Source organism: Cyanistes caeruleus, chromosome 1 (assembly GCF_971803275.1).
Source record: "Cyanistes caeruleus chromosome 1, bCyaCae1.hap1.1, whole genome shotgun sequence".
Taxonomy (NCBI): Eukaryota; Metazoa; Chordata; class Aves; order Passeriformes; family Paridae; genus Cyanistes; species Cyanistes caeruleus.
The window spans coordinates 97487257-97513971 of NC_141701.1; the positions used below are offsets into that span (position 1 = coordinate 97487257).

A 26715-nucleotide genomic window follows, 5' to 3' on the forward strand; every position below is an offset into this window, starting at 1 on the left:
TGGATGCATGGACTAATGGAGTGAAGGCAAAATAAAAAGACACCATTTTCATAATTGAAGCTGTTGGTCAGCTTACTTATATCTCTGATAGAGCTAGAGATGTGTGCACCTAATGTCTGCTGTCTGTCCTGTCATAGTTAAGATTTAATATCTTTCAGTGTAGTCTCATTCTCTGTTCAGTGTGTGAGAGTTCTTGAGTGCCAGCAGCTGGAGGCTTGGCTGCAGATCATGGGAGCACATAGTCTTTATGCTAGCAACTGAGAGACCAGATTGATGTATCCCGTGTATGAACAGCTGGAGAATGGGATCTTACGTTATAACGACCCCTTGATCTGGGTGGCAGCACATGGAAGGATGAGGATTGTGTGCCATTTTCAAACAAGCTTACTTCAAAGCTGGGTTGATTAGCTAGTTGGAGAAGATATTCCTCTGGAAATTCCAGAAATTCTGGAAATCCAAGGTTTCAGCCAGTGCCTGGGAAAGGAGTCTGTCCAGGCATGGATATTAGACAGAGCCTGGGCTAGTATTTCAGATTCATTAATGTGGTGTGCATCTGAATTTGGAGTGAATTGTGTGTGTGGGGGTGTCTTCTCTAATAGGCTTCAGTTCTGATGAGCTGAATTGAAGGAAGATGACTTTAGCTATTGCTATTTCTCTTTACTTGAGTCTTGTTATTCAGTTTGCTTTGTGTTAGTCTGTGTATCTGGTCATCATGTTATTGCTATGTATGTTTGTGTGCCTCGTCTCTCTGAAATGTGTGTTCAGTCCTGCCCCAGGCTGGACCTGCATATTCACTACCAGCCATCAGTATCTACAGAAGTGGGACAGTAGGAACATTTGGATGTTCAGAGTTCAACAGGTTTTGCTTTGGGAGACTAGGAAGGAAAAATCCTGTGATTCCAGAGTTAGAGAACTTGCTGAATTCAGAAGGTCCCTTAACACTCATCTTTTCAGGTTAAAATTGTGTTGGTTTGTATTTTTGTTGCCCCTTTATTCTCTTACTTTCTCCACCATTTTCTGCTGTTTTCCCTGAGCCACTACCTCGTTATTTGTTTGTAGAGTAATCATTTTCTTTTTGTTCTTAGATCTCCTTTTGTATGATGTCAAATGTTTTCTTAGTGTTCTGTTTTTCTAAGCATTTATGTGTTTGAACTGTAGTTTGCATTCTAGTCAGTCTGCCAGTTTTTTTATAGTCTGAAAAAAAAGCAGTTGATTGTATTAATTTTTGTGCAGTGTTTGCATTGAGGTGATGTTATGTAAGTACTTCTATTACTTCTATTACTTTATCACTAGGATTTAGATTCTGTGAGATCTGTGTTTGTTTCCCACACATAGAAGATAAAAAAATGAACTCAGAATAAAATGGGTACTACCTGAGACAGAGAACCTCCAAAACATGCAAAAGTTGGTTTGAAGTATTTGGACAAATTCATAAGATGCTTATGAGGATCCATGTAATAATAAATACCATAAAGAAGACTTGCTGTCTTTTGGTAATTTTCTTTGGAATCTTCACAGTACTATATTCAGGACTTGGCAAAATGACAAAATCTAAACACTGGTCTGAAAAAGTAATGTTGGGAAATTTGGAACACAAAATTTCAATGATGGGCCTTCTGGAAGGGAATTCAAGAGATACCTCCCCTTTTTAAAGTCAAAGGTAGAACAGCAAAGCTTTCAACTTGACATGAGCATTTTGCTTGCTCTGGTTCAAACATTCATGTGAAAGAACCACTCTATAAGCAAAGCATAATTCCTAAACAAGTCAGCATTGGATGTTTTCTTGTAGGAGCCACAAGACCTAATTAATTCACTAATTTCAAGTATTAGGGCTTAATATTAAAAAAACAAAGCTGGAGTAAGACATTTGCACATTATGTAAAGATTTCTCACAGAGGAAACATGCAAATAGATGTAGCCATTAGGATACATTTGACTTTTCTTTTTGCAGGTTTTGATGAGTTAACTTGTTATTGTGGTGAATCTGTGATTTACCCCCCTGTTCCCTGTGGCACTCAGCCACCAGAGTGTAAAAAGACATGTACCAGGCCACATGACTGTGATCATCCAGGTAAGTCAAGCCATTTAGTTTTGATGGGGGTGTATTTTTGTTGTTTGTTTGTTTTTTTTGGTTGGTTGGTTTTGTTGTGTGGTTGGTTTTTGTTTTTTTTTTTTTTAATTTGGAGTTCTTTTAATCCAAATGAAGAACAGTCCATATAGGTTTATCTGAAAATATATATCAAAGGGTCTACACTTAGAAGCCAACCTTTTAAAACTTGCAATGAATACTACTAGGGGTACTTCTCACTGGTAAAAGCACTGGCATTTTTTCTTATTAGTCACAGTACATTAAATGCTGTATTCCAAAGATCAAGTGCTCTATTGAAGTGGTAAAATAATCCAGTGAACAGTTAATTTCTGTGTTCCTTGGAATTACATTGGCTGATCACAAAATAAAAAGCATGGGTCAATCAATTTCTGACAGATTTTGCCTGGGAGTATAACCCTATTCATAAGTTAGAAAATTGCCTGCTATTTAATTTATATAGAGAACATTCACCTAAACACTTGGAATCATAATCTTTAAATAACACGTTATTCTTTTATAATGCATCATCCTTCCCATAAATTGTGTAGTTTGAAATGCACACTCATGTTTAATAGTTTTTAGTGTCTCCTTTAATGTATTCAACTGAAGTATGCTAATAAAACTGTTATGACTTTTATATTTCTGTGACTGCAGTGTACCATTCATGTCATAGTGAGGAGAAATGTCCCCCCTGTACCTATCTCACTCAGAAATGGTGTATGGGCAAGCATGAAGTAAGTCTGAACAATTAATGTTTTTGAATACTAAACAATCTTTTAGGACTGTAGACTTAGATTTTTGTGTCTTCTTCGAAATGGAATATGTTACTGGAGCTGGAATTTATTGTGATTAAATTGGAGAGGTAGATCTTTAGTTCCATATGCATTCAAACCAGCTGCTGTATTGGACTATAGTATAAAACAAAAGTCATTCTTTGACCTAAGATCTTTTAGTAATAGGATTCTTACATGGACAGTGCCAAATGAAGGTGTGAACAGTAACAGCACTTTGAGATTTCCACTGATAATTATTACTGTTGTCATCTTCTTTCTTTCCTCTCTTAGCTGCGAAGTAATATTCCTTGTCATCTCACTGACATTTCCTGTGGACTTCGCTGCAATCAAATGTTAAAATGTGGAATGCACAAATGTAAAAGAATCTGTCATAAAGGAGAATGTCTTATAGATGAAGAGTGTAAACAGCCATGTATTATTCCAAGGCTATATTGTAATCACCCGTGTATGGCTCCATGTCATCCTTCTTCACCCTGCCCAACAACATCCTGCTCTGCAAAGGTTAGACACCCAAAGAAAGTTCAGTGCCAAGTCACAGGTGAATTGTAGGGTTTAATTATCAGCCAGTAACAGTTGTGATATATTTGTATATAGCATGCCACTTTTTCTGTAAACTTAAAATACTGATTTTTTTAAAAATGAAACTATTCATCACTTTTAGTTAGACATTATTTCACTAAAATAGGACTTCTAAAATGAATAAATTTATATCCTTCACATCCCTCCATGACCATAAAAAGACAAAACTTTAAAAAGCTGCTTACTTGTGTGATACGGCAGGTTGATCTTCAGTGTGAGTGTGGAAGAAGAAAGGAGAGTATGATTTGCTCAGAAGCATCCAATACATATCAAAGGTTGGTATGGTAATAGTTCTTTCAATTCCTTACTGGACTTACTGCTTCACAGTTTGATTGAATTGCGGACTTGACTAAATATATTTAGTTCACAAACTTTTTCATGTTTTTTTGAACCTTGACATATGGTGGTTTTGGTATTTCCCTGAGCTTTCATACCAGCTATGCTGTATTAGAACATATTTATTTTCTTTACTGTTGTCTCACTGTGGTGGTGTGTCGAAGCTCAGCTCTCCCATATGTGGAGCTTTATTCTACAGACACAGAGCAGTTAAGTACAGACAAATCTGTCAATTCCAGGTTCAGGCTTCTGCATGTAGGTGATTGCAGTCTATGTGTGACTTGCTGTCCAAGTTTCTAATCATGTGTGATTGAACCTAGTCAGTAGGTGATGGATGCTAAAGAGTGATTTAAAGTAATACTGAAATAACTAAATTTAGGCAGGAGAGCTTTGGCATCTAAATCTTGGGTTTTAAAATGCAAACTGTGCCCTACCCAACTCTATTGCAACAGTCTCCATCCTATTTCCTAAACTTACTTTTCTCTCTCATAGGAGAGAGAGCAAGGAGTGGACAAGGAAAAGAAGAAAAGTAGGGCTTTGGAACTTTTGAAACTAATATAGCAAAACAGTAATAATAATAATAATTTAAAAATCTTATTCTGAGGCTATGATTGAAAGGAAGTAAATAAGTTAGTCTAGAGAGTTGGTATATGATCAGAGTTCTGCTCTGTATCCTAGTTGATAGGTGACCAAAGTCTGAGATTCTTCCTGTCTTAATGACGGTTTTATTTAGAACTGGTCTCTGAGGACCCTTTTTTTTATCCTAGTCCAGCATAGGGTATGTTTCTTGGTTTCTGCTGAGCACTGTCTGTATTCAAGTAGTGACAGAGGATAGCTTAGTTGAGGTACTTATTACCTAATGAAAACGAGGAGGAAAATTTGATACTTGGAAACAAATCAAGAACTGTTATAGTCAATACTAAGTTGAATGCAAGATACATGTACAGAAGTTTGGTATTTTTGGTATTTTCACCATTATGAATGCAAATCAGAAGACTGGCTCAATGTTGAAATACCAGTTTAAATTGACAAATGCTTGTCATTAATTATAAGTTCAGATTTTTGAAGGCTATTATTCCTCTGCTGTTTTATAGCTCAGGCTGTGCAAAAATATTCATGCAAGAAAAATGGTTCTTTGAAGTCAGTGAGAGTTCTTGCATGTGTAAGGTGAATATGTATGTATTTATTTCTCTAATCAGAGCTCAAATCAAGAGGACGGGAAAGAAACTGTTCTGTTTAAAGCAAGTATTTGTATCAGTTAAAATGTGTTCACATGTGCTTACAAATCACTCTTGACTTCTGATAGTAACGTGCCAGCTAGGTTTGATAACTTCAGCAGTTCAGGTTGCTGAAAGATTATTCTGATTTTGTGGAGATAAGTTTGCCTTTTTTTCCTGCCTATCACCAAACCAAAACAACAACAGCAAAAACCATAAACAAAAAAACCGCAACAAAGTAAAGGTCAGCAAATTAGGGGAGTATCCAAGTTTTCTCAGAAATCTTAGAGAAATGATGAAACAGACTTGGGCTTTGTCAGTGAATGTTTGTGAAAGAATGTCCCAAGGAACTGTAGCAGGAAAGATAGTTCAAGAGGATAAAATGTTTCATTTTTAGGAGTTTGAAAATTCTGTGGGATATTTTCATAAGAAATTCCTTTATATTTTAGTTATACAAGTTTTAGCAAGCCAAGGAGGCTGGGAAGACTTGTTATTGAAGGGAATTAGGAAGAATCTTTATAAAGAAAATAGTAATGATCTCAGTAGGCATTTTGTCCTTTCCTTTTGAATTGTGGTAACTATATTTTTCAAGTGAATATCGAAGTACATTATAAATTCACTTAACAGATTTTAGTTGCATATGATTAACAAAGAATCAGATAAAATTACCATTAAAGTATAGTCACCTGTAGTTTGTATAATTAGCAAGTGAGGAGAAAGAGTATTAGCCTTGCATAATCTCAACTTGCATGAGAAGCATGTCCATTTGTTAGTGTTACTTCTAGTTGAAGAAGATGAGAGTAAACTTTTGATTTACATACCTAGATTAGACTACTAAAACTTGGGGATGTAAAACTAGAGTTCCATTCTGTAATCTAATGAGCAAGCGATCAGTCTGTCTTCTTGCATGTAGAGGTTAAATCTGCACCTTTGTATACCTTTTCAGAAGTTTGTGTTGCCTCAAATGAAATCTACAACTCTCTTTTTCAGAATAGCTGCTATATCTATAGCAACTAAGCTAACAGATCTCCAGCTTGGGGATTCAGTGGAAATCAGTAGGCTTATTACGAAAAAAGAAATGAAGCAGGCCAGGTAAGGAGATACATGTAGTAACGTATTTGAAGCCTCTGTGTGTACCTGAAGCATAGACAACATGCAAAATACTTTAATATGGTGATAAAAAAGCCAGCTGTAATAGGAAGAATTACAGTCTTCCTATGCAGCCTGATTCTACTTCAGCAATATTGCTAAAAGAGTATTTTGCAGTTTTGTGGTGGTTTGTGGTTTTGTTTTCATGTTGGATGAGTTTTCTGTCATTGTATGGTTGGTTGTTATAATTAAGTGTGGAACAATACAGCTCTGGTTTTAGAGTTTTTTTTCTAGTTGGCCAACTCATTGGAGTTCCTCTGAATTTCTTTTCTGATTTCTAGACAGGACAACAGACTTTATCTTCTGTTTCAGCAGTAGAGTGTTCCTTTCTGGATTATTGATATTGATTATTATTGATATATTAGTCATCATTTTACTATTTACAATATTTTTGTATTACCCTTCTTTTAATTTTTCATGTTTGTATTTCAGTTTGATTGGTACTTTTGTGTTGTCATCTTGGCTGACACCACAAACCTGATTTTAATTTTGTGACATAAGTTTTCTTGGTGTTCCTCAGGATTGAAATAGCTTTTCCTTTTACTTTTGGTATCATTTCTTTATGAAGTTGTCAACTTTCTTCAACATCCTTCTGTCAGAAACTTGACTTACAAAAGGACTTAAAAAGTCTTTGCCTTTGAAGTCCCTAGTCTCTGGTTTTAGTTTATTTCTATTATCATGTCTTCTTTTTTATATTGAATTTAATTATTTCAGAGTCAGTCTATTATATGTGTTAAAATCTAATGTTCCTTTATATTTTGTAAAGTCAAAGTAATGACTTTTCCTATGTGTTGCTTCATGACTTCCTGTATCAATAGCTAGTGCCCACATACTTAAGAACTTCTGATATTGTGTTGTAGTCACTAAAACATATCTTTCTGTGTGGACAGAAACTGCCCTTTCCTTGAACAGTTGAATTTACCAGAGATGACTTTTCTTTATACAAGTCTTTCCTAATATGATATCTAAACTGTGGTAGGTAGCCTTTATTCGAAGACTGTCAGAGGAAGTATTCTCCCTTCTCTCTTCTTGTCTACTGAATATTGGGGCAGGGGGAAAAGAGATGTTGGTACATAAAATATTTAGTCTGAAATTTTTAGTTTATTGTCAAACTCCAGTATTTTCAAGGTAATGTACAAATCTGCTTCATTCATTTACAATAGCAGAATGTTTTCTTTCTTTGCTTCACTCTCCTGTCCTGTCTGCAGACATTTTATACTTTAGTTTAGATTTTTTATTAGAACTCTGGATTTTTCTTGACAAATTTGATCAGACCTAGAGTAGCTTCTATAAATTGGCTACATTCCTCTTTTAGTAGAGGAGAAAATAATTGTTCAAGCAAAAGACTTTGACTAGTACTGTGTTGATCTTAAGAGTACAAGTATGTTAGCTTTCTAAAGTCTCATTCAAAAAAGCCATCAGAAGTTCTGGAACCTGGAACTATTTGTCTACAAAGATAATACATGCCTCTAAATAAACCAGTTTGAACCAATTTACACTGTAGTTTTGGGGGTTTTTTTGTTTGGTTTTTTTTAATGTAAGGAATGATTATCAAGAAAATTAATTAACTTACACAGTCTGGGGGAAAAAGTTTGTAACTGCCACTGAAATTCTGGGCAACTCCTGATTCTCCTCCAACATTTTAATTCCTCAAAATAAAATTATGAAATACCTTTCAAAGATGTGACAGAAAATTGAAATTCTTTACTGCTGACACTAGAAATTAGGGGTTCAGTTGAAATACTGATGTTCATGATTCATTGTAATCCTCCATAGACATGTCTAGCTTTCTTCTTTTTCCTGACTGATAATTTTTTCTAATTCATAGGAGTGACATCTTCCATTGCTGATTTCCAGTCCTTCTTAGCAAAATTTACCAATATAACATCTAGTTCAGAGGCTTTTTTCCTCAGTTCCTATATGCCTTTGGTAATTGCTGCTCCTGTTCAAGATCTAGAGAAGGAATTGGGTGCTCAAAGATCTTTGATAGTTGCTTGTTTGTTTATTTTTAGCTCTGTCTATTCTAATACAATAAAATATTCTCACACACTCTTGTTACTTCTTTAGACTGTGATGACACCAACAAGCTACAGCTTGAAAAGTATGAGTAGCAGCAGTGATTCTAATTGTATTTTTCTTTCATAATTCAGGTTGCAATGTGATGAAGAATGCTTAGCTCTTCAGAGGAACAGGTGAGAAATTAACTTACCTTTTCTTAGTTAATGCTATGTGGAGAAGAAATTTTCTGCATGACCTAGAGAAAAGATAAATGTGTGGAGATGGTTCCTGTTATAAAGATCTATATTGAGTGATCAGAAATCTTGTTAGAATATTCTAGTTCTAAATGAGGAGTTTCAAATATACAGACCCTATCTTTGGCAAGCTGTTCATTTGTATTGGTAATCTATGGCATGTGTGGAAGGTTGGGGCAATTTATATCAGGGTTTTTATTGTTTGCTTATGCTTTTGTTATATTTTGGGTTTTTTTCCTCCTACCATCAAATTTAGGCGCCTTGCTGAAGCTCTTGAAATAGATGATAATTCTGATCCTTTTAATATCCGTTCTTCCGGACCAAAGTACAGTGACCTTTTAAAAGAAGATGCAAGGTATGTGTTTTAATGATGGCAGGTGTCATAAGTCAACAATGTTGAGAGCACAATGAGAAATGCAGAACAGTTCTATTTACTCTTTTAAAAATAGCTGTCTTGGTAGTAGATGGCAGTTGAGGCAAAAGAGTTGATGTGCACTTCTCAAGACCTTCCAAATGAGAACCTGAAAAGTAAGAAGTGCCTGACAGGTTTTGCTTTTTTCTATAATCAGACTAGATTTAGAATGGCAACATCATTTTATACCATTCTCACTATGAATCAGTACTTGTTCTTCTTGCATCTCTACTGCTTTTACTCAGAACCAACTTCCACCTCAGTGCTTCTTATAGACATTTCAAAATAATGGCAAACATAATGGCTAAATAATGAAATATGCTCTCATAGCCTGCTGTTCTTTCCACCAGTCTCATTTATTTTTTTCCTTACTGCTTTTATTTTAAAAATAAAGAAATGTAATTAATCAAATGTTGCATGCAGAGCAAAGGTTATGCCAGTCTGACTGTGCAGAGGGTTGCTAGACTGAAACATCCTAAAATGAGGCAATGTGGAATCAAGGTAATATCAAAAACTTAACACCAGTAAATACTTCTTAGAAAATTTTAGAAAAGTTAAAGATTTTAGCTAGAGATAGACTTTGCTGGAATTAGAGTTAATGATTAGGTTAGAAGCAGGATTTGAGATAATAAATCCTGGACTTAGATAACAAATTACTTGTCATTGTATGTTTGTTTAGCTGTGCTTATAATGAGAAAAAGAGAAACTGGTAAATAGGCCTAGGAAGAACACAGAACCAGAACACCTCTGGAAACCCATTTAAAAGTCACGAAGGGAGGAAATTGGAGTTCTGCCAAGTGTCATTTGTAGTGTCAACCATTGTAAAGGTAGAAGGGTCAGAGTGAGGAAGAGCGGTTTTCCTTCATCTCTTGCTGGCCCCTCCTTGTCAAAACAACCCCTTCCTCAAATTAGAGAACCAACCATGCAGGCGTAATGACTTTTTAAACTCATTACCATGCATTTTAATACGAAGCAGGGAATGGGAGGCGTTAGCATTATTGGTATGTATTAGTATTTTGGATATTCAAGAGTTTTGTAAATAAATAGACACTGGAATCTTTTGTCAACTTGAAGTGCGTATTAAGGGGATGACCCCCATGCTTGCCCAGTGCCGATGTTAAACATATGCTTTCTAACTTTAAACTGTTAGAGAGTCTTTTGTCTGTTAACAGGTTGATATTGATCCCAGATCCTAGATCAATATTAATCCTAGATCAATATCGATATTTTGGTAAATCAGGGATCAGACACATTTTGTCAAAGATGCTTAGATGATATGTCATCTGAGAGATTTTACTCTTATATGTGTTTGTAGGAATGACATTAGTTTTTACCAGGTCTGAGTTTTTTAGAACAGCTTAGTGTGTTTTGTTCTTGCTCCAGTATTCTAATGCAGCATAAATTTCATGGTTTTGTATGTTTGCTACTTGAAAATCCTTTATTTGATTTGCTGATACGTTAGGTGAAAATTTTACATAAGCAACCATTTAGAATTTAAGAGCAAGTTATGTCTTCTTTACTTCCAGCTGATTAGCCCACTGCAAAATAGGAGCTGAATGTTTTCATTGTGGAGCTACTGTTTTACTAGTATTTGCACTTAAAAGTGCTATTTTATAAGGACTATTCTCTTGGTTGTGTGTAAAATATGTTTTGCTTTATCTTTTTCAGAAAACACAGCACACAGTACAATAAGAAAGTGGATTTTGCATTGTGCGTGTAGTCTACTGTGTTTTTTTGCAGTACAATTCTATCTCGTCTTTCTGCCAGCCATCATACATAGTGCAGTGTTCATCTTTCATGTACAGAACTGACCAGGGTCATGCACTGTTCTGGAGATGGTTGAACAGATATACTGAAAAGTAGCCTTAAATGCTTCCACACTCCCATTCTTTCAGTGATTTTACTTGTGTTTCGTTTGCAGCCACTTTACACTGGTAATTTAGAATAAACTAATTCACCAAGGCTATTCTTAATGATTCATAGCTAAAGCAAAAGTTTTTGTTAGTCTTCAAATCAGTTACTTTGTACTTTGAATTACTGGATTTCATTTATCTAGTTTTAAAGATAAATGAGTTTCCCCTTATAGTAAAATAGCTCTCTTTACAAGAGCAGCGAACTGCAATTTGTGAATTTATGGCTTTATGAATTTGCTTCCTTGACTGCTCCTGAAGATATTTTGTCTCAGTCTAGCAAAAGATTTGAATTTCCATCAAGATGGCACGATCCAGAAACTGTATCTGTTACAGTATGTTTTTCAGGTGGCTCAGAATTCTGAATAATTTCTGGCAGATAAATTTATTCTTGCTTGAGCACATCAGTAATGCAGGAGTTCAGGGCTTGTGGCATTCTGCAGAGCGTAACTTACAAATGGGATCTGAGAATGATTGAGGAACATGACAGATGCCTCCCTGTGCATTCAGAGTCGCTGCCTCAAGAAGGTAGCAGTGGCCAAAGTCATTACTAGAATGCCGTATTATCTTTTTTAGGTAATTAATTGATCTGTGTAGCTGATACATTGGCAAGAGCTGAAAGAAATGTATACCTAAAAAAGAAGAAAATTTGAAAAAGTTGTAAGAACTCCTGATTTTGAGGTGTAATCTTTAATTACAGAACCCTAAAGCTCCCAAAATGCAGTACAGCTCCAGGTAACAGGAAGAAGATAAGTAAGCATGTCAAGATAATATCTCTCCTTCATAGGACAGTGACAAGAGAAGGGGGTAGCACGAAAAGCATGGTAATAGTGCTGCATGCTAATCTTGCTGGTGTTTGTCAGGATTAGATGAGGAGTCCAAGGAAGTCCCTCCACCATATAGCTTTACTTGAGGAGATACTCTGCTGCAAAGGGGAAGCATCTTGTAGCATGGATATGACTACCAATTGAGCACAGTTGAGGAGGTACAGATCCACTGGCTGGACACCTCAGCACTGACCTTTCTAAGAAGCTTCAGAAATATACACAGAAAGTGAGAAAATGCTTAGGTTGATTTGTTGACATAAAGTTGGAGGGTAGACCAGCACAAGTATCAATGTGCAGTTAGACATTGATGATGATGAGGATGCTATTTGATCAATTAAAACTACTGGAGAAAGACAGAACATCTGGAGTATCTAGCCACCTGGAGCTGCACAGAAGAGAATTGTCTTACTTTGTCACTGGCTGTGCAGGACCCCACTGTATGGACTATGAAAATCTCTGCTTCTATAGGCTCCTGAAGGGTTGTTTTTTTTTAGTGGATCCCCCAGTGTGTTACCTAGTTCCTTAGTATGCTTTTAAATATTAGATGCTTGTGGACCCTCTCATTGGATTATTGATTATTTTTTTTACCTGCCATCATCACCTTGAAATTCAGGTGTTCATAGTTGACATTCTGTGTAGTATGTGCTTTCTAACCCTCTGAATACTGAAGGTATCAGTGAGTTGGTTGGGTTTTCTGTTGTTGAGTTGGGGTTTTTGTTTGGGGATTGGGGGTTTTTTGAACTTGAAATTATTGCTGTAATATTTTTTCCAAAGCCTCATACCACATGAGCTGATGGTATTTCACACCATAGGTGTCTGGAGGTCCCTTTTTTTAAAACTCTACCCAGTTCAAGTCATTTTTCCAGTTTTCCTGGTGAAGACCAAGGAATTCTCATAGATAGGTGCAGTGTCTGTACTCTTGCTAAATCTGGAAGGCTTGTTTACTTGGGATGGACTAAGTCCATTGGATCTGATCAAGTGATGTTGATAGCTAAGCTATTCACTATTGTCATTTTGCACATTTGTTTGAGACCATTTGTTTGGTCTTTTGATGATACATTCATTTCATCCAGAACTTTAGTAGGTCATCTACCAAAGCAAGCACGACTACCTGTGGTAGGGACTTCTTGACTGGTTAACTTCTGACATCATTCACAAAGTGGTAGTGTGTTGACATGGAATAGTCATGGAATATCCTGGTTTTTGAAGAATTATTTACTACTAACCAGCTTTGAGATATGAAATCTTCAGGTAGCCTTTTTTCCCCATGGGGATGGTGGCCTAACAAACAGCAACCTTACTTTTAAAGTTAGTTTACCTGCGTATTTAAGAGCAGAGCACAAAGTTTTCCCTTAAGTGAAAGACTGGAAGTTCTGTGATGAAGCTAGTTTTAAAAAAATACTTCAAACAAATCCTTAGTATTTCACATGAAGAATGGTTTTTTTTTTGCTTGCAAGTAGCTTTATAGTGCTTCTGGCAATCTTAATAATTTGTTATGCTAGGTGAGCTGAAGACCAAAATCAGTGAGCTTTGTCTTGGAAAAGAACTCCTCTTTGTTTACCCTATTCCCCTTTTTGTGTCTCATTATATATTGTAATTAAGTAAATCAATGATGAGTAAAACACCAAAATGGCAACTCAAAAATCTACATTATTAATTTGAAAATGTAGAATTGTAATGTCAGACAGTAGAACCATGTAATAGAATTTTATTCTCAGTTCCAATTGTTGAAGAGGAAATAATTATTTTTGTGATAGTGATACACTCTTTTAATGTGACTGAAGCTTCTGCTTCAGTCAGTTGTGTTCCTTAATTTTGTTCTTGTTGAAAAATATTACAAAATATGAAGATATTTTAACTTTGTACAGTCTCTTGCCTTGTTAACCTAGAATGCTGTTCTTGCAGGAAGGATATAAAATTTGTCAGTGACATTGAGAAGGAAATGAGAATGCTTGTGGAAGCTGTGAATAAGGTCAGTATTCATATATTCTGTATGGATTCTAGGAATTGGTTTCATTTGGGGGGAGTTTGATATTACTAAACATTATTAATACTCATAGTTATGAGCTGACACTAGATCTGTTTGGGTTCCAATATAGTGCACAATTTTTTGTAAAAAAACCAAAATTTTTAGGAGATCCTAGTAGTTCAGGATCATTTTGATGCCAAACCTTGCTGAAGGATTCAAGTAGTGCTAGGCTTTAATGCATCAATAGATTATCATCAAATTTTGGATCTCCATTAATAAAATATTGTCAAAGATGAGTTTTAAACATTCAGACTTTGAGAAAGAAAGCCTAGGTACTTCTGATTCTTGTAGTGGAACTTGCTCACAATTTTTTTGATGCCTTCCTGCATTTGCCAGTGCATGAGGTTGTCCTTTTTCTATAAGAAACCTGGATTGTGAGAATTTCTATAAGAAACCAGGGTTTGTGAGACTCCAGTATACTTAGAGAGGTTGATACCACAGACACAATCATGTATTTTTCAGTGATACCACCTTCATGTCTGTCAGGTTAGCTTGCTGCTTCTCTGTGAAAGACCCAATATATGTGGTTCAAAGTTACCACGTAAACTATACTATCCTCAATTGCCCTTAGCTCAGGAAGTAGCTAACCTACTGTAAAAAGCATCATTTTGATCCCCCTAGGCCCTAAGGACAGTTACTTAACTTTATTCCTTCAAAAAATTATGGATAATGTTTCTTAAACAGTCTTGGTGCTTGTCTATCTGTCTAATGTTCTTGCCTGTTGTTTCCATCATTAGAATGAAAGACTAAAATGAGTCAGTCTGTGTCTAGTTACCAGAGGGGCCCCAGTTGGGTCATCCAGACCAAGCTCCCAGCTCCTCAAGCAGGGTAATTCTGGAGCCCATTGCATGGGATTGCATCCAGGCAGTTCTGTAATATCTCCAGTGAGAGAGACTCCACAACCTCTCTGGGCAATCTGTTTCAGTTCTCAGTGACCTGCACAGTAAAGAAGTTTTTATGTTCATGTGGAACTTCCTGTGCATCAGTTTCTGCTTAATGCCTCTTGTCTTAATAGTGCCTTGGTTGGCACTATTAAGTGGCCAACTATTAAGTTACCTGGCTCCATCCTCCTGACACTCTTTCTTCAGATACTCATTGACAAAAGAAATAATAATAAATAAAATCCTATTTGTCATCTCTTCTTGAGGCACAGTAAGCCAAACTCTCTCAGCCTATTCTTGTTAGATAGTCCAGTCCTCTATCATCTTTGTAGCCCTCTGCTGGACTTGCTCCAGGAGTTCCATTCCTCTCTTGTGCTGGTCCAGTACTGGACACAGAATTCCAGGTGAAGCCTCACAAGGGCTGAGTAGAGGAGCAGGATCAGCACTCATGACCTCCTGGTCACACTCTTCCTAGCGCACCATGCCATTGGCCTTGTGCCACAAGGGCACAATGCTGTCTCATAACAGCTTGTTGCCTACCAGCACCTACAGATCCTTCCTTGTCTGATGATCTGCTTTCCAGCAGGTCAGCCTATACTGGTGCATGAGGTTCTTCTTCCCTGAGTGCAGGTCTCTGGACTTGCCTTTAAAGAATTTCAGAAGGTTCCTTTCTGCCCATCCCTCGTGCCTGTTGAGATCCTTTTGAAGGGCTGCACAACCCTCCAGGGTGTCGGCCACTCCTCCCAGCTTTGGGTCATCAGTGAACTTGCTGAGGAGGTATCTGCCCCTTCATCCAAGTCATTGATGAATAAGTTAAAACAATATTAGAGACAGTACTGACCACTGGAACACTGCTAGTTACAGGCCTCCAACTTGACTTTCTGCCACTGATCACAACTCTCTGAGTTCTGCTGTTCAGCAAGTTCTCAGTACACCTCACTGTCCACTCATCCAGGTTGCACTTCCTGAGTTAACCTATGAGGATGTCACAGGACACAGTTTCAAAAATCTTCCCGAAGTCCAGGTAGACAATATTCAGTGCTCTTGCCTTACCTATCCAGGGGATAGATTGTTGTTTTGTCATACAGTCACATTGGTTATGCAGGATTTTCCTTTGGTGAATCCATACTGACAAATCCTGATCACCTTCTTGTCATCCCACGATGACCTTGAGGATGAACCATTCCCATCGCCTTTCCAGAAACTGATGCGAAACTGTGTGTTTTGCATGGCCTGATTTTTGCTAGTGGTGGGGTGGGGGCCACAGAAGTGGCTTCTTTGAGAAGCTGCTAGAAAATTTCACCATGTCTGGCAAAGCCAATCCCTGATGACTCTGAAGATGAACAGGCCACAGGCCACTGGGCCAATTAGAAATAATGTAACACCGCTGTGATAACATATTTAAGGAGAAATCAAAACAAAGATGATGGTGCAGTTTTAATTCCAGCTAATGTGACATGGAGACACACCAAGGTCAGTGGAGAAGGAAGGGCAGGAGCCAAGCTTCTCCAGGTGCTGAGATTCCTCTGCAGGCCATGGTGATGACCATGATGAAGCAGGCAGCCCTGTACCCTGTGGAGTTCCATGGGGGATGCAGAGATCCATCTGCAACACATGTGGGAGGTGCCTACACTGGAGCAGGTAGATGCCTGATGGCTGTGATCCATAGGGAGACCTGGTGAAGATAAGAGGGCCCCTGCTCCCAGGCTGGAGCAGACTCTCCTTGGAGGACTGCACCCCACGGAAGAGTGACCTAAGTTTTGGATGGACTGTTTGCCCTTGGTAGGAATTTACATTGCAACAGTTTGGTGAGGACTGCTGCTTGTGAGATTGGAACCATGCTGGAGAAGTTTGTGGAGAACTGTCTTCCGTGGAAAGGGACTCCACAGTCTTATAGGGGAATGACTTCTCTCTCTGAGCCAAGCAGAAGAAAATCTTGGATGATGAATTGACGAAAACCCTCACCCCCCATCTCCTTGGGCAGTTGGTGGGAAGGAGGGAGTGGTTAGGGAAAAAAAGCCCTTAAAAACCACCTATTTTACTTCTCATTATTCTGCTCTGATTTTCTTACTAATAAATTCACTTTCTGTCTCTTGAGTTCAGCCTGTTTTGCCCTGGGAGTGTTTTCTTCCGGCCCTTAACTCATGAACCCTTGGTTTAATTTTCTCTCCTCTGCCCAGCTGTAGCAGGGGAAGGTGAGTGAGTCGCTTTTCCTGGTTGCCTGGCTTTTGGCCAGTATCAAGCCATGACAGACTGACTGGCCTGTAGTTCCTCAGAGTACTTCCTGCCCTTTAAGAAAGACTGGAGTGCTGTTGCCTTTCTTTCAGTTTTCATGCACTTCTCCTGACCACCATGACCTTTCAATGATTGTAAGCAGCCTCACTGTGATGTCCACCAGCTCCCTCAGCACTCATGGATGCATCCTGCCAGGGCCCATGGACTTGCAGATATCAAATTTGCCTAGGTGTTCTCTAACCCCAGTCCCTGACCAACAGGAGCTCTTCCTTCCAACATTCCTTTATCCTGGTCTCTTGAGTCATCTCCTGAGGATTTGTCAGTGAAGACTGGTGCAAAGAAGGTGTTCACATACTCTCATCTTTTCTGTGTCCTCTTACTAGGGTTCCCCCCCGCTGTTCGGTAATAGGTCCACGTTATCTTTAGTTTTCCTTTTGTTATTGTTTATGTATTTGAAGCCCTTCTTTCTGTCCTTGTCATAACTGGCCAGATGTAGTTCCAGATGGGCCTTGGTCTTCACTGTCTCATTTCTACTTACTCTTACAACTTATTTATGTTCATTCCAAGTGGCCTGACACTGCTTGAGTCTCCTGTTTATGTACTGCTTGAGTATTAACAGGAGTTCCTAGTTTGTCTGTTATTCTCTGTGCTCAATTTCTTGTTCATTGGAGTACAGATTATGCTAATTATACTCAGGTCCCTCCAGCACTTGGAAGTAGATGCATAGAATAGTTGTTATCTATATTGTTTTCGCTAAGAATAATGTGCCTAGTGTTGTGTTGCCTGTGGTTATCTATTTTACATATTCCTTTATACATTTCCTTTATCACACACACATATGTATGCAAGTGTGTGCACATATATCTTTCTATATGTAATTGCATATACCAGATATATGCTTATGCTAATATCAAACCAAGATATGTAATTATATTTAAAAAGGGGCAACCAGAGGTCTTGAATTTGCAATTAGTGACATCAAATATGCAAGAGTACCAAATAAAATCAAATATACAAGAGTACCAGAAAGCTTGAGGGCATCTCCAGTGTTTTAGATTTCATTGCAAACCAGCTATTTGTTAAATAACAGTCCTACAAAGCAGACAAGTAGTGCCTGGTAAGAAGCATCTACATTGCAGAAGAGAAGGAAAATAGGAAAACAAACCACATCTCAGTCTTTTCCCTGTCCGACCTAAGGGGAGGATGACTCAGTGTACCCAGCTTTTTATTATGATCAGGATGAATCATTTAGGGCCACGTGACAGTTGAGTGTCTCAAGGATGACTTCTGTACCATCCTACCCATCAGGCTGTAGGGAATTGCTATTCCATAAAGGTATGAGAATTTCCCAGAAAGCTCCCAGAAATCAAGTTGTATTTCAAAGGGGAGAAGATTCCCCAGGGATTGAAGTGAGGCTGTGTCTTGGTTTAGGGCGAGAGAACTTCTCTCCCTAAACCAAAATTAGGTTTTGGGAGAGAACTTCTAAATGGGGGTCTCCCCAGAAAAGCAAATTCAAGTGTCCCCTCCCCCAACTGGTTTGGGAAAAAGGATTTCCTTGGAGAAAAGTGGAAAAAACACTTTATTTAACAGAAATTGAATAGTATTAAACAATAAAACTTCTTGCTGTTTGATGAAATGGCAAATCCAGAAAAAATCTTTTTTATGTGGGGCTACTCAGCTCTCTCAGGTTCTTATCAGTCCCTCCACCACTGGAAAGTGCCAAGGCCCAGGCCCTGGTGGGCCACAGGCTTGAGCTCCCAGTGTTTAGCTGTTTTTTTCAGTCCAGAGCAGGTTTGAACAGATCCAAGAAAAAGGGAAAAAAAAGTCCAGGGAACTTCTCTGCCTCAACTAGCTAAAAACTAACTAAAAGTAAAAGAAAGCTCTGTGCCACTGTCTGTCTGTGCTGCCGACACCACAGTCCAGGAGCAGGATGCGGAGGAGTGAGTGTTTTTCTTCAACACAAACTGTGTGCTGCTTCTTCCCCCAGCTTCGCTCTCAGAGCCAGTCTTAAAGGTGCAGAACTTAATATGTAACATAAACCAGATGATTGGGGATGCAAGCATCATAAAGTCACCCCAGGACAGGTTGACCAGCCTATCGCTCCATGTGTCCTCCTACCTTGTCTTGAAACTAAAGTGACAGCATGTGTGGAAGCCATGCTCCAACTCTCTTTTCCTTCAAAATTGTGGCATAGAGTTCTAAAAGGGAGTATTTCCCTTGCACTGTAAAGTTAACATGCCCTTGTACTCCTTGCATAACTTTTCTTTTTATTTCTTTTATTTCTGAGAAAGACTCAGAGGCTTTCTTTTCTCTCTTATGAGAGTCACATTTCATCTTGCAACCCACAGGTTTATGTAGCTAAAGATTGAATTAATATGTGTGACATAGCATTCATTATGCAGGGAGACTGGTTTTAGTTGTTCTTCTGCCATGATCCTCAAGTCCTCTTTATGCTTGAGTCTGTGTTTGGTTGTTTGTTCATTATGATTCCTAAACTTCTCTGACTAAGTGTGTGGCTTGTTTTCTTTGTTTCTATATGTTGAACTTTACTTGTGTTAAAAGTACTTTGCATGCTAATCTATCAAGTATTCATGTGGCTCTGCCTGTATCAGTACTAGGTATTTCATACTGATTACTGTTACTTAGGCTTACACAGTTTACTTCTGCTTTTTAATTTTATTTTTTTTCATTTTACCTTTGGAGATGCTCACTTCAGCTTAAGTGGATAAATCAGAAATAAAAAGGATTTTGATACTGAAGAGTTTTACTATTAATGTGATTCACCTCTGTCTACTATATATGACTTTACTTGCTTCATAAGCATCTCTTGCCCTACACTCACCAGTATGTACTCTTATCTAGCATAGCATAGTTTTCATGGTTGGTATATATAAGCAGAAAAGACAGAGGACAGAGCTCTGTCTTCATAGGGACAAGAACTGTGATGTTTTTCAGAGCATGGAACCATCACCACTTCTAAAGCAAGCATACTAGTAATCATAAATAGGTACAGAATCTATAGAGTTCTTCAAATTCTTGTATCTGTGCTGGAAATGTAATAGCTGGGAAGTTTATTACTTTTAATTGCAAAGTAAAGATAATATTCTGTCAGCATGTGATTACCCTGAAGACTTACGGAAATGGTTGATCACAGTTTCTATTTGTAACTTGGCAATTTCATAATCTGAGAGACAGATATTAACCCTCTGTTTTCAGGACAGCTGCAATGTACTCCTGGTGACTTGTTCTATTACATGTGGTGGTTTTTACATTAATTTTAGTGGCTGACCTTTTGTAAATCCACACTGATTATTCCCAGGGACTTTTCTCCTCCGTGTAGCTAAAAACAGATCCAAATTTTAGCTAATCAGCCAATAGTTTGTGGGTTTGTTTGTTTGGTTTTTTGTTTATATACAGTTGCAACAATTACTTTTCTCGAGTCATTGGGTTCCTACGCCATTTTTACAATCTTTCAGAGGTGATGGAGAAGTGGGATATCATCCTGGTCTCTCAGAACCTTAAATGCACTGCCTGCAGTCCTAGGAATTTATATAGGTTGAGATTTCTCTAGGAGTCCCTGACTTAAACTTATTCTACTACAGGCAGTTTGTTTTCCCTTTGAATCCTTTCTGTTGACCTAGAGACCCAGAAGACTTCTCTGGTGATAATGAAAGCAAAAGCTGAAGTAGTGTCCTGAATCCATGAAAGCATACTGAAGCACTGAGATATTACACACTCATTCTTACATGCATTTGTTGTTACAAATTGATCCAACCTGTTAAAGACATGGGCTCATAGGGTCCTGCTTTTTTCTTTGTTCTTTTACTGTTGATATAAAAATCAGTATTGAATCAAACATTATCAGTCTTTGTTAATGGATTAGAACTTTGGGGTTTTATTTAATAAAGAATCTACTGATGCCATTACATGAGGAACTTGCAGATAAATAGTTTCTTTGGTAGAGGGAAGTGATTGATAAATTTGACATCTTTGTTGCTATCTGCAATATGTGCATTGTGAAGCCAATCTGCAAAATAAAATTGGATCTGATGTGAATTCAGCAGATTATTTTGAAAAATACAAATTCTGATAAAAATAATTTTGTATTGTTTTTTGGGATTTAAGTAGAATGACTGTAATCAGGATTTGTATTTCAAACTTAGAAGATACCCCTGTGTGGGTGTGTGTATATTTTGAGGTGATGGAAACAACAGAGAACATATAATTTAATTTTGGGGAGCTAAATGAGTATTTTCAGATGAGCTTTCTGTCAATACTGAGGTCTTAGCAATTGGTGGTATTGATTTTGTCATAGCAGCAAAATTTTAGATGTAGAAACATTTTGTAAAATTATTCTCTTCCCCCTGGCTCTCCTGAAGGAAAACTTCACCTTTTTTTTTTTTCTTCTTTCTTAACCTCTTCTGTTGAATTCAGGGCAAGCATACAAAGAAGAGTCATTGTTACCCACCAATGAACAGAGATCACCGCAGAATCATCCATGAATTAGCTCAGGTTTATGGCATTGAAAGTGTGAGCTATGACAACGAACCAAAGCGCAATGTTGTTATCACTGCAGTGAAGTATGTAATTCATTGTTTTCAAATTTTTACAGTATAGTTTATATAATTGGATGGGTTTTAATCACTTACCAGAAGGAGTTTATTTACAATGCAATTTGCAAAATGCAGTCATTTCCAGTAGAAAAAATTTTAAAGCTGTGTTTGAATTGATAGTTTCATGGGCTCATTTACTGAAGTAAATCTTCAGAGAAGAAAACACCATTAGAAATAAAAAAACTATTTTGCAAGATTGTTTTCCATTTATCTAACAGTAACTTTTTGTCATCAATTAGATTTGATGTATGTAATAAAATTTTATGAAAACTAATTCCTGGGTTGAGAAATCATACTTAAATTTATACCACCTTTGAAACAATCTGGTTATTGTAACATATTTCTTTATCTATATGAACCTATCGCAGAGTATCCTTCCTCTTTAGTTAATGGACAAAGAGGGAGCTGGAATTACTACAAATGGAAGAGGTTTGATAGCAAAAATGAAATGTTTTGGAGAACACTCACAGAGGGCGGTTCATACTAGAGAAGAAAATGAAGGGAAAAAAACAAGCTGATTGCACTAGAGACCTAGTATGGGAAAGCTTCTGGTATCAGGACTTCATTGATTGTTCTCCTTACCAGCAACATATTTAGTTTAACACTGTCAAATTGTGATTAGTTGACAACCAGTTGTTTTTAATTGTAAATATTGACTGCAGTAGTAAGAAATCTTTCACCTTCCATGTTCTTAAGAGTGTCACAAGCTATTCTTGAACTTGGGCATTATTTGGTAGCTTATCTACAGTCTTGATTTCTTCCAAGAGAGATGGAACATTACTTTGATCTTACAATGAAAGAAACTTTTTGTTTCAAGTAAAGGAAGATGAACAGAGATATTTCAAATATTTGAAAAAGCTTATTTAAAAACAAAAATAGGGGGGCAGATGAGAAATTAGTGGAGATGATAAAAGGAGCAGAGCAGATGATTCTGCTTTAAAAGCAAAGGGATATTTTGCAAGTTGAGAATGGTTGGCCATCCTCTGTATGGCTTTAGGATAGATTGCACACTTGCTCCTTCTCTTGTGTTTTTCAGGGAATAGCATACTGTGCAGAATGCACATACTTCTATTTCATTGCTACCACTCTTAAAAGACACTTGAGTGGTCTACTGAGACTGTTCTTCAGCTGCATAGCAGTATTTCTTAATTTAATGAATTCTTCCAAAGCTTCATTTAATTTTTATTTGCCACTTCTTCATGATATAAAAAACACTGTAGCCTCACATGAGTAATAACTCAAGTTCCAGGATGATATTTTTGAGTATTTCACAATGGCTTCTTCAACTCCCAGAGCTAATAATCACCAGAAAGTCAAAATGGTTTTGTTTCATTCTGTCTCAGCAATGCCTTTGGATTCTATTGTGGACTCTTTCATGTATAAATAAATGAAAACCATTCCAGCAAAAAGATCATTCCTTCTTTTCACACTTCACCATTGTGTCATTCAAATGGTAACATCCTTATGCATGTCTGTTAGAAGGGTGAGAAAGTCTCCTTGGTGCTAAGAAAGCTTCCTCCAACCAGGCTTCTTCCTATTCCAGAGATAGTGGGGCAAACTTTGCCCTCAGCCTCTGCCTCCGTCAGTCAAAGCTGGTCATACTTAGGTACATTAGAATCAGTCCTGTACAGCATTGCCCATATATACCCACAAAGAAGATCATTCCCAGTATTGACTGTTAAGCTTGATCTGAATTACAGTTCTGGTGTCATTTGAAGTGTAGGACTTGTAGTGAATCCTTGTAAATGCCTTTCTCTTTGCTTTGACCTGTTGTTTGACCTGTTGGTCATCTTTGCAATCACCATCTTTTGAACAGTTGCATTACCAGATTTCTTTCTGAACTAGGTTCAGAGGTAATAGCCAGACTATTATGATGAGAAGAGTAAAGCTTTTCTTTTGAAGTCACACTTGCATTTCACTGTACTTAGCTCGTTTTTTGAACTTTTTTACTCAGATGAGTAAAAATTTCCTCCTTGAAATAACTCTGAATTACAGAGCCTGTTAAAGGGGTATCTGCTTGTTTTTATGTAGGGGCCAGTGTTTAAGTAGCTTGTATGGATTTGAGACATCCTAGAAGTGGTTTTGAGGGCATTCATCCCCATAAGACCCATCCTTGTCCTGTTTTTCTAGGAAGAACATTAGGCTCAGATTTTCCTCATGAACAAGGTGACTTCTCAAGAAGGTGACAGGGTCCCACATGGTTCTCATTGAGGAAGCCACATGCTGCCATAGTTGTCCTGTGTTAATTTTTTTCACCCAGGATTTTATTTCCTTTCAGTGAGGTCAGTCTGAAAATGGTTTGGAAATGGTTACCTAGATGTAGACTATGCAAGATCAGCAGGATCAAAGACTTAAAGAAATTAAACCCCTGTGACCACAAGGAACCTCCTTATTAGATCATGACAGTGCATCACAGAAAGAAAACACTGCACATCCCAGTAGCAGGGTTGAAAGCAAAGTGTATGTTCTGTGGAAATAAAATTATCCTTTGACTCCTTTAAGTCTTTCTGGGCATGTTTCAGTACTTGAACTCCAGGTACAAATCCATTTTACTTAACTGTCTCTGCAGCCTTTCTGGTATCTAAAATAAATTCACATTTAATTATTGACTACCTGAAGGTACTCTTGTTTCTTTAAGAGCTTTTATTCCATCCTTAACTGTCTAAGAATGTTATCTTCTTTTTTTTGCCAAGAGGCAAAAACGAACTTTCTCCCCAACTCCTTTTGCAATCACAAAGGCCAATTGCAAGGCAATACCTCTCAATATCTGCAACTTCTAAGAATTTTAAAGCAATTTAATTACAAATACTGCTATAAAGTCACCAGCCAGGATGGTTTTCAAAATAGTCCTGCTTCAGAAGAAAGCTGCATTTTTTTCTTACTGTTTTTTCCTTAAATGCTGACATTTTTTTACCCTGAGAATAGTATGTTTAGCTTCTGGAAATCTTACGATGTAGAATATATGAAGTTTAAACAATCAAGAAATTGTTGAAGAGACATTTGCTTCCTTTTTCCACCTCAACTGTTACCAGTTTTTAGAGACATTTTTCACAAAAATCTTCTCTGTCTGAAAGATGGTGGTGCATTATTGCAAGACTACATGGAGTAGGTCTGGACAGATTGGTGGACGAAGAATTTTGTAGTAGTTCGTACCAAAACAGTTTAATGCTGATCTGTCCTGTAGTTATAGAAATTGAGCTTGAAGTCTTGAAGAAGATAAATTGAGTCATGATTTCCACATTTCAGTTTTATGCAACAGGCAGCACTAGCACTACCTTAAAATGAGCAGATAGTTTATGTTCATGCTTTTCCCTGTACTGCTGTTAAAAATGCGTCATCTCAGCTTTGTTGCTTCAGGCAGGCACTTGGCTTTTCTTTTCCTTACTTCAAGAATAAGTTAATGAAATGACAAATGGCAGTTTTCATATCAAAATGTCCAAAATACTTGCAGAGTCTTTTGTTTTCATATCAACAGCTCTTTCACAACTGATGATAGATAATCATAGCTGGTTAGATAGGGTCTGCTTTCTTTCTTATTTCTGGTAATTAATTAATCAAAGGTTTTTTCCCCATTGTACATTTGTTTAGTTGAATTCAGATGTTTGGGGTTTTTCCACATGGGCTAAATGTGAGTGACTGTTTCATCTCTTTTTTTTTTCTTTAACCAATCAATGTACCACCAATGTATACAGAAAGTGGTGTTAATTTTGCTGGAGTGTAAGTTTATAGATTTTTGTCTCTAAATCCCTGTACTCTCTAAATCTGTGGTTTCATGGCATACCAGCTTGCTGGTATGTCTTCTGCTTTTTGCTCTTTTTTGAGGGATGCCAAATTTTGTCAAGGGTAAAAAAAAGTCTAAGCCTTGATGTGACTAAAGCAAATTTGGTTCCAGAGTCATCTCTGATTCTTCACAAGGCTTTGATTCTTCCTGATTTTTAAAAGTTCTCTATATTAACCCTCTACGTCCTGGGAACATTAACTTTAGAGCAGAACTGCTGATTTCCTTTCTTGAAATGTAGGAACATTCTCTTTTTTTCAGTAGGATTTTTTTATTTTTATTTTTTTTTTAGCTAATTAGTAGAGATTACTGCACGTATATTCTAAGTGTTCTGTTTCTGGCTTTTCAGAGCTCTCATTTATTTTATTTTTTACTATACAAGTGAGATTTAGTCTGATATTCTAGAACAAGGACACTTTACTGCAGTTTTTTGAAGGCCTTTGTAACCTGCCTCTTTTTTCTGCTTAATTACCTCCAGGCAATTTGCTTTCCATGTTTTTGCATATCACAGTTGATAAAAATGGAAGAAGACAACAAAATACCCTCCCATCTACCACTGTTGTCTTTTTCCAGTTAGAACTCGCTCTGCAGTTGAGTTGCAACTGAAATGGCAGTGTGAACATCTGACTTTATATGTCAGGCTTAGAGCTAGGGAGAGAGAAGGACTCTTTAACCATTTTAGACAGGAGAGGAAAATTAGCTGTTCCCAACTGATAGGACTGTTATATACTTGTTGTTAGAGTATACATGTAAATGTAATATAACCTTGAAAAAATTATGGCCAGTGACAAGTAACATTTTTTCCAAATAATGAAATCTTTCACTGTTGGAGAGAATGCTTTTTTAATTTGTGACTTGTTTGTAAGATTTTGTAGTTCATTGAAATAGACTGTCAGTACTCAGTTTAAGACAATACTGAAAGGGGTTCAGGAATCACCACTTAATATTTTAGTGGACTTTTGACTTACCTTGAAAATGTTGTGGAGTTTTTAATCTGTGTTGCCACAATATCACAAGAATTTGTCCTTAAATACAGACTGATAGAAGCAAGACATTATGAAATAAAAAAGATGAAGATAATGGAAATAAGAAAAATACATATTTTTTTATTTTAAGATTTAATTTAAAATTAAATTAATTAAATTATTTTCAAATTTATTTTTTTTAAAAACTCTGATACAGAACTGGCATTCATCTGTGTACTGATGTGAGATTTCACCTGCTTAGAGCTCTTGGGGAAATGGGCAGAAAGTATGAATTATCAAGTACGTGACAAAGCATGGAACTCAACATGTGCACATTTCTGGAATTATAACAATATGGTACCCATTGCTTTGCAGCATTGTTGCTATTCAGTATGTAATTTTGAAAGAAACAAGAGCGTGTGATGGTATCCATTGAGTAGGAATTTAATGCAATTAGCAAGCACAGAGAATCTCATGATCTGGAGGAGTATATTTAAAAATGCATGAATAAAGTAAATAAGGAGGACACATCTGTATTTAGTGTTTGACATAGAATCATGTAGGTTGGGAAAAGACCCTTGAGATCGTTGAGTCCAGTGGTACTATCAAGTCTGCCATTAAACCAAGTCCCTAAATATCATATCTACAC

The 26715-nt window shown here is 37.1% G+C and overlaps 1 protein-coding gene across 9 annotated transcripts in view; it reads left to right on the forward strand.

Moving 5' to 3' along the window:
• NFX1 (nuclear transcription factor, X-box binding 1) overlaps nucleotides 1-26715 on the forward strand; it is a 74862-nt gene that overhangs the window by 41297 nt on the left and 6850 nt on the right. For 7 of the 9 annotated variants that reach the window (XM_086843965.1, XM_086843968.1, XM_086843977.1 and 4 more), the window contains 9 exons: nucleotides 1952-2071; nucleotides 2744-2823; nucleotides 3154-3384; nucleotides 3664-3737; nucleotides 6006-6107; nucleotides 8315-8356; nucleotides 8673-8771; nucleotides 13471-13537; nucleotides 21145-21290. In XM_086843965.1, coding sequence (XP_086700091.1) covers nucleotides 1952-2071; nucleotides 2744-2823; nucleotides 3154-3384; nucleotides 3664-3737; nucleotides 6006-6107; nucleotides 8315-8356; nucleotides 8673-8771; nucleotides 13471-13537; nucleotides 21145-21290 — 961 coding nt within the window. The remainder of the gene's footprint in view (nucleotides 1-1951; nucleotides 2072-2743; nucleotides 2824-3153; nucleotides 3385-3663; nucleotides 3738-6005; nucleotides 6108-8314; nucleotides 8357-8672; nucleotides 8772-13470; nucleotides 13538-21144; nucleotides 21291-26715) is intronic. The other 2 variants (XR_015274533.1, XM_086843980.1) reach the window with 1 other exon arrangement.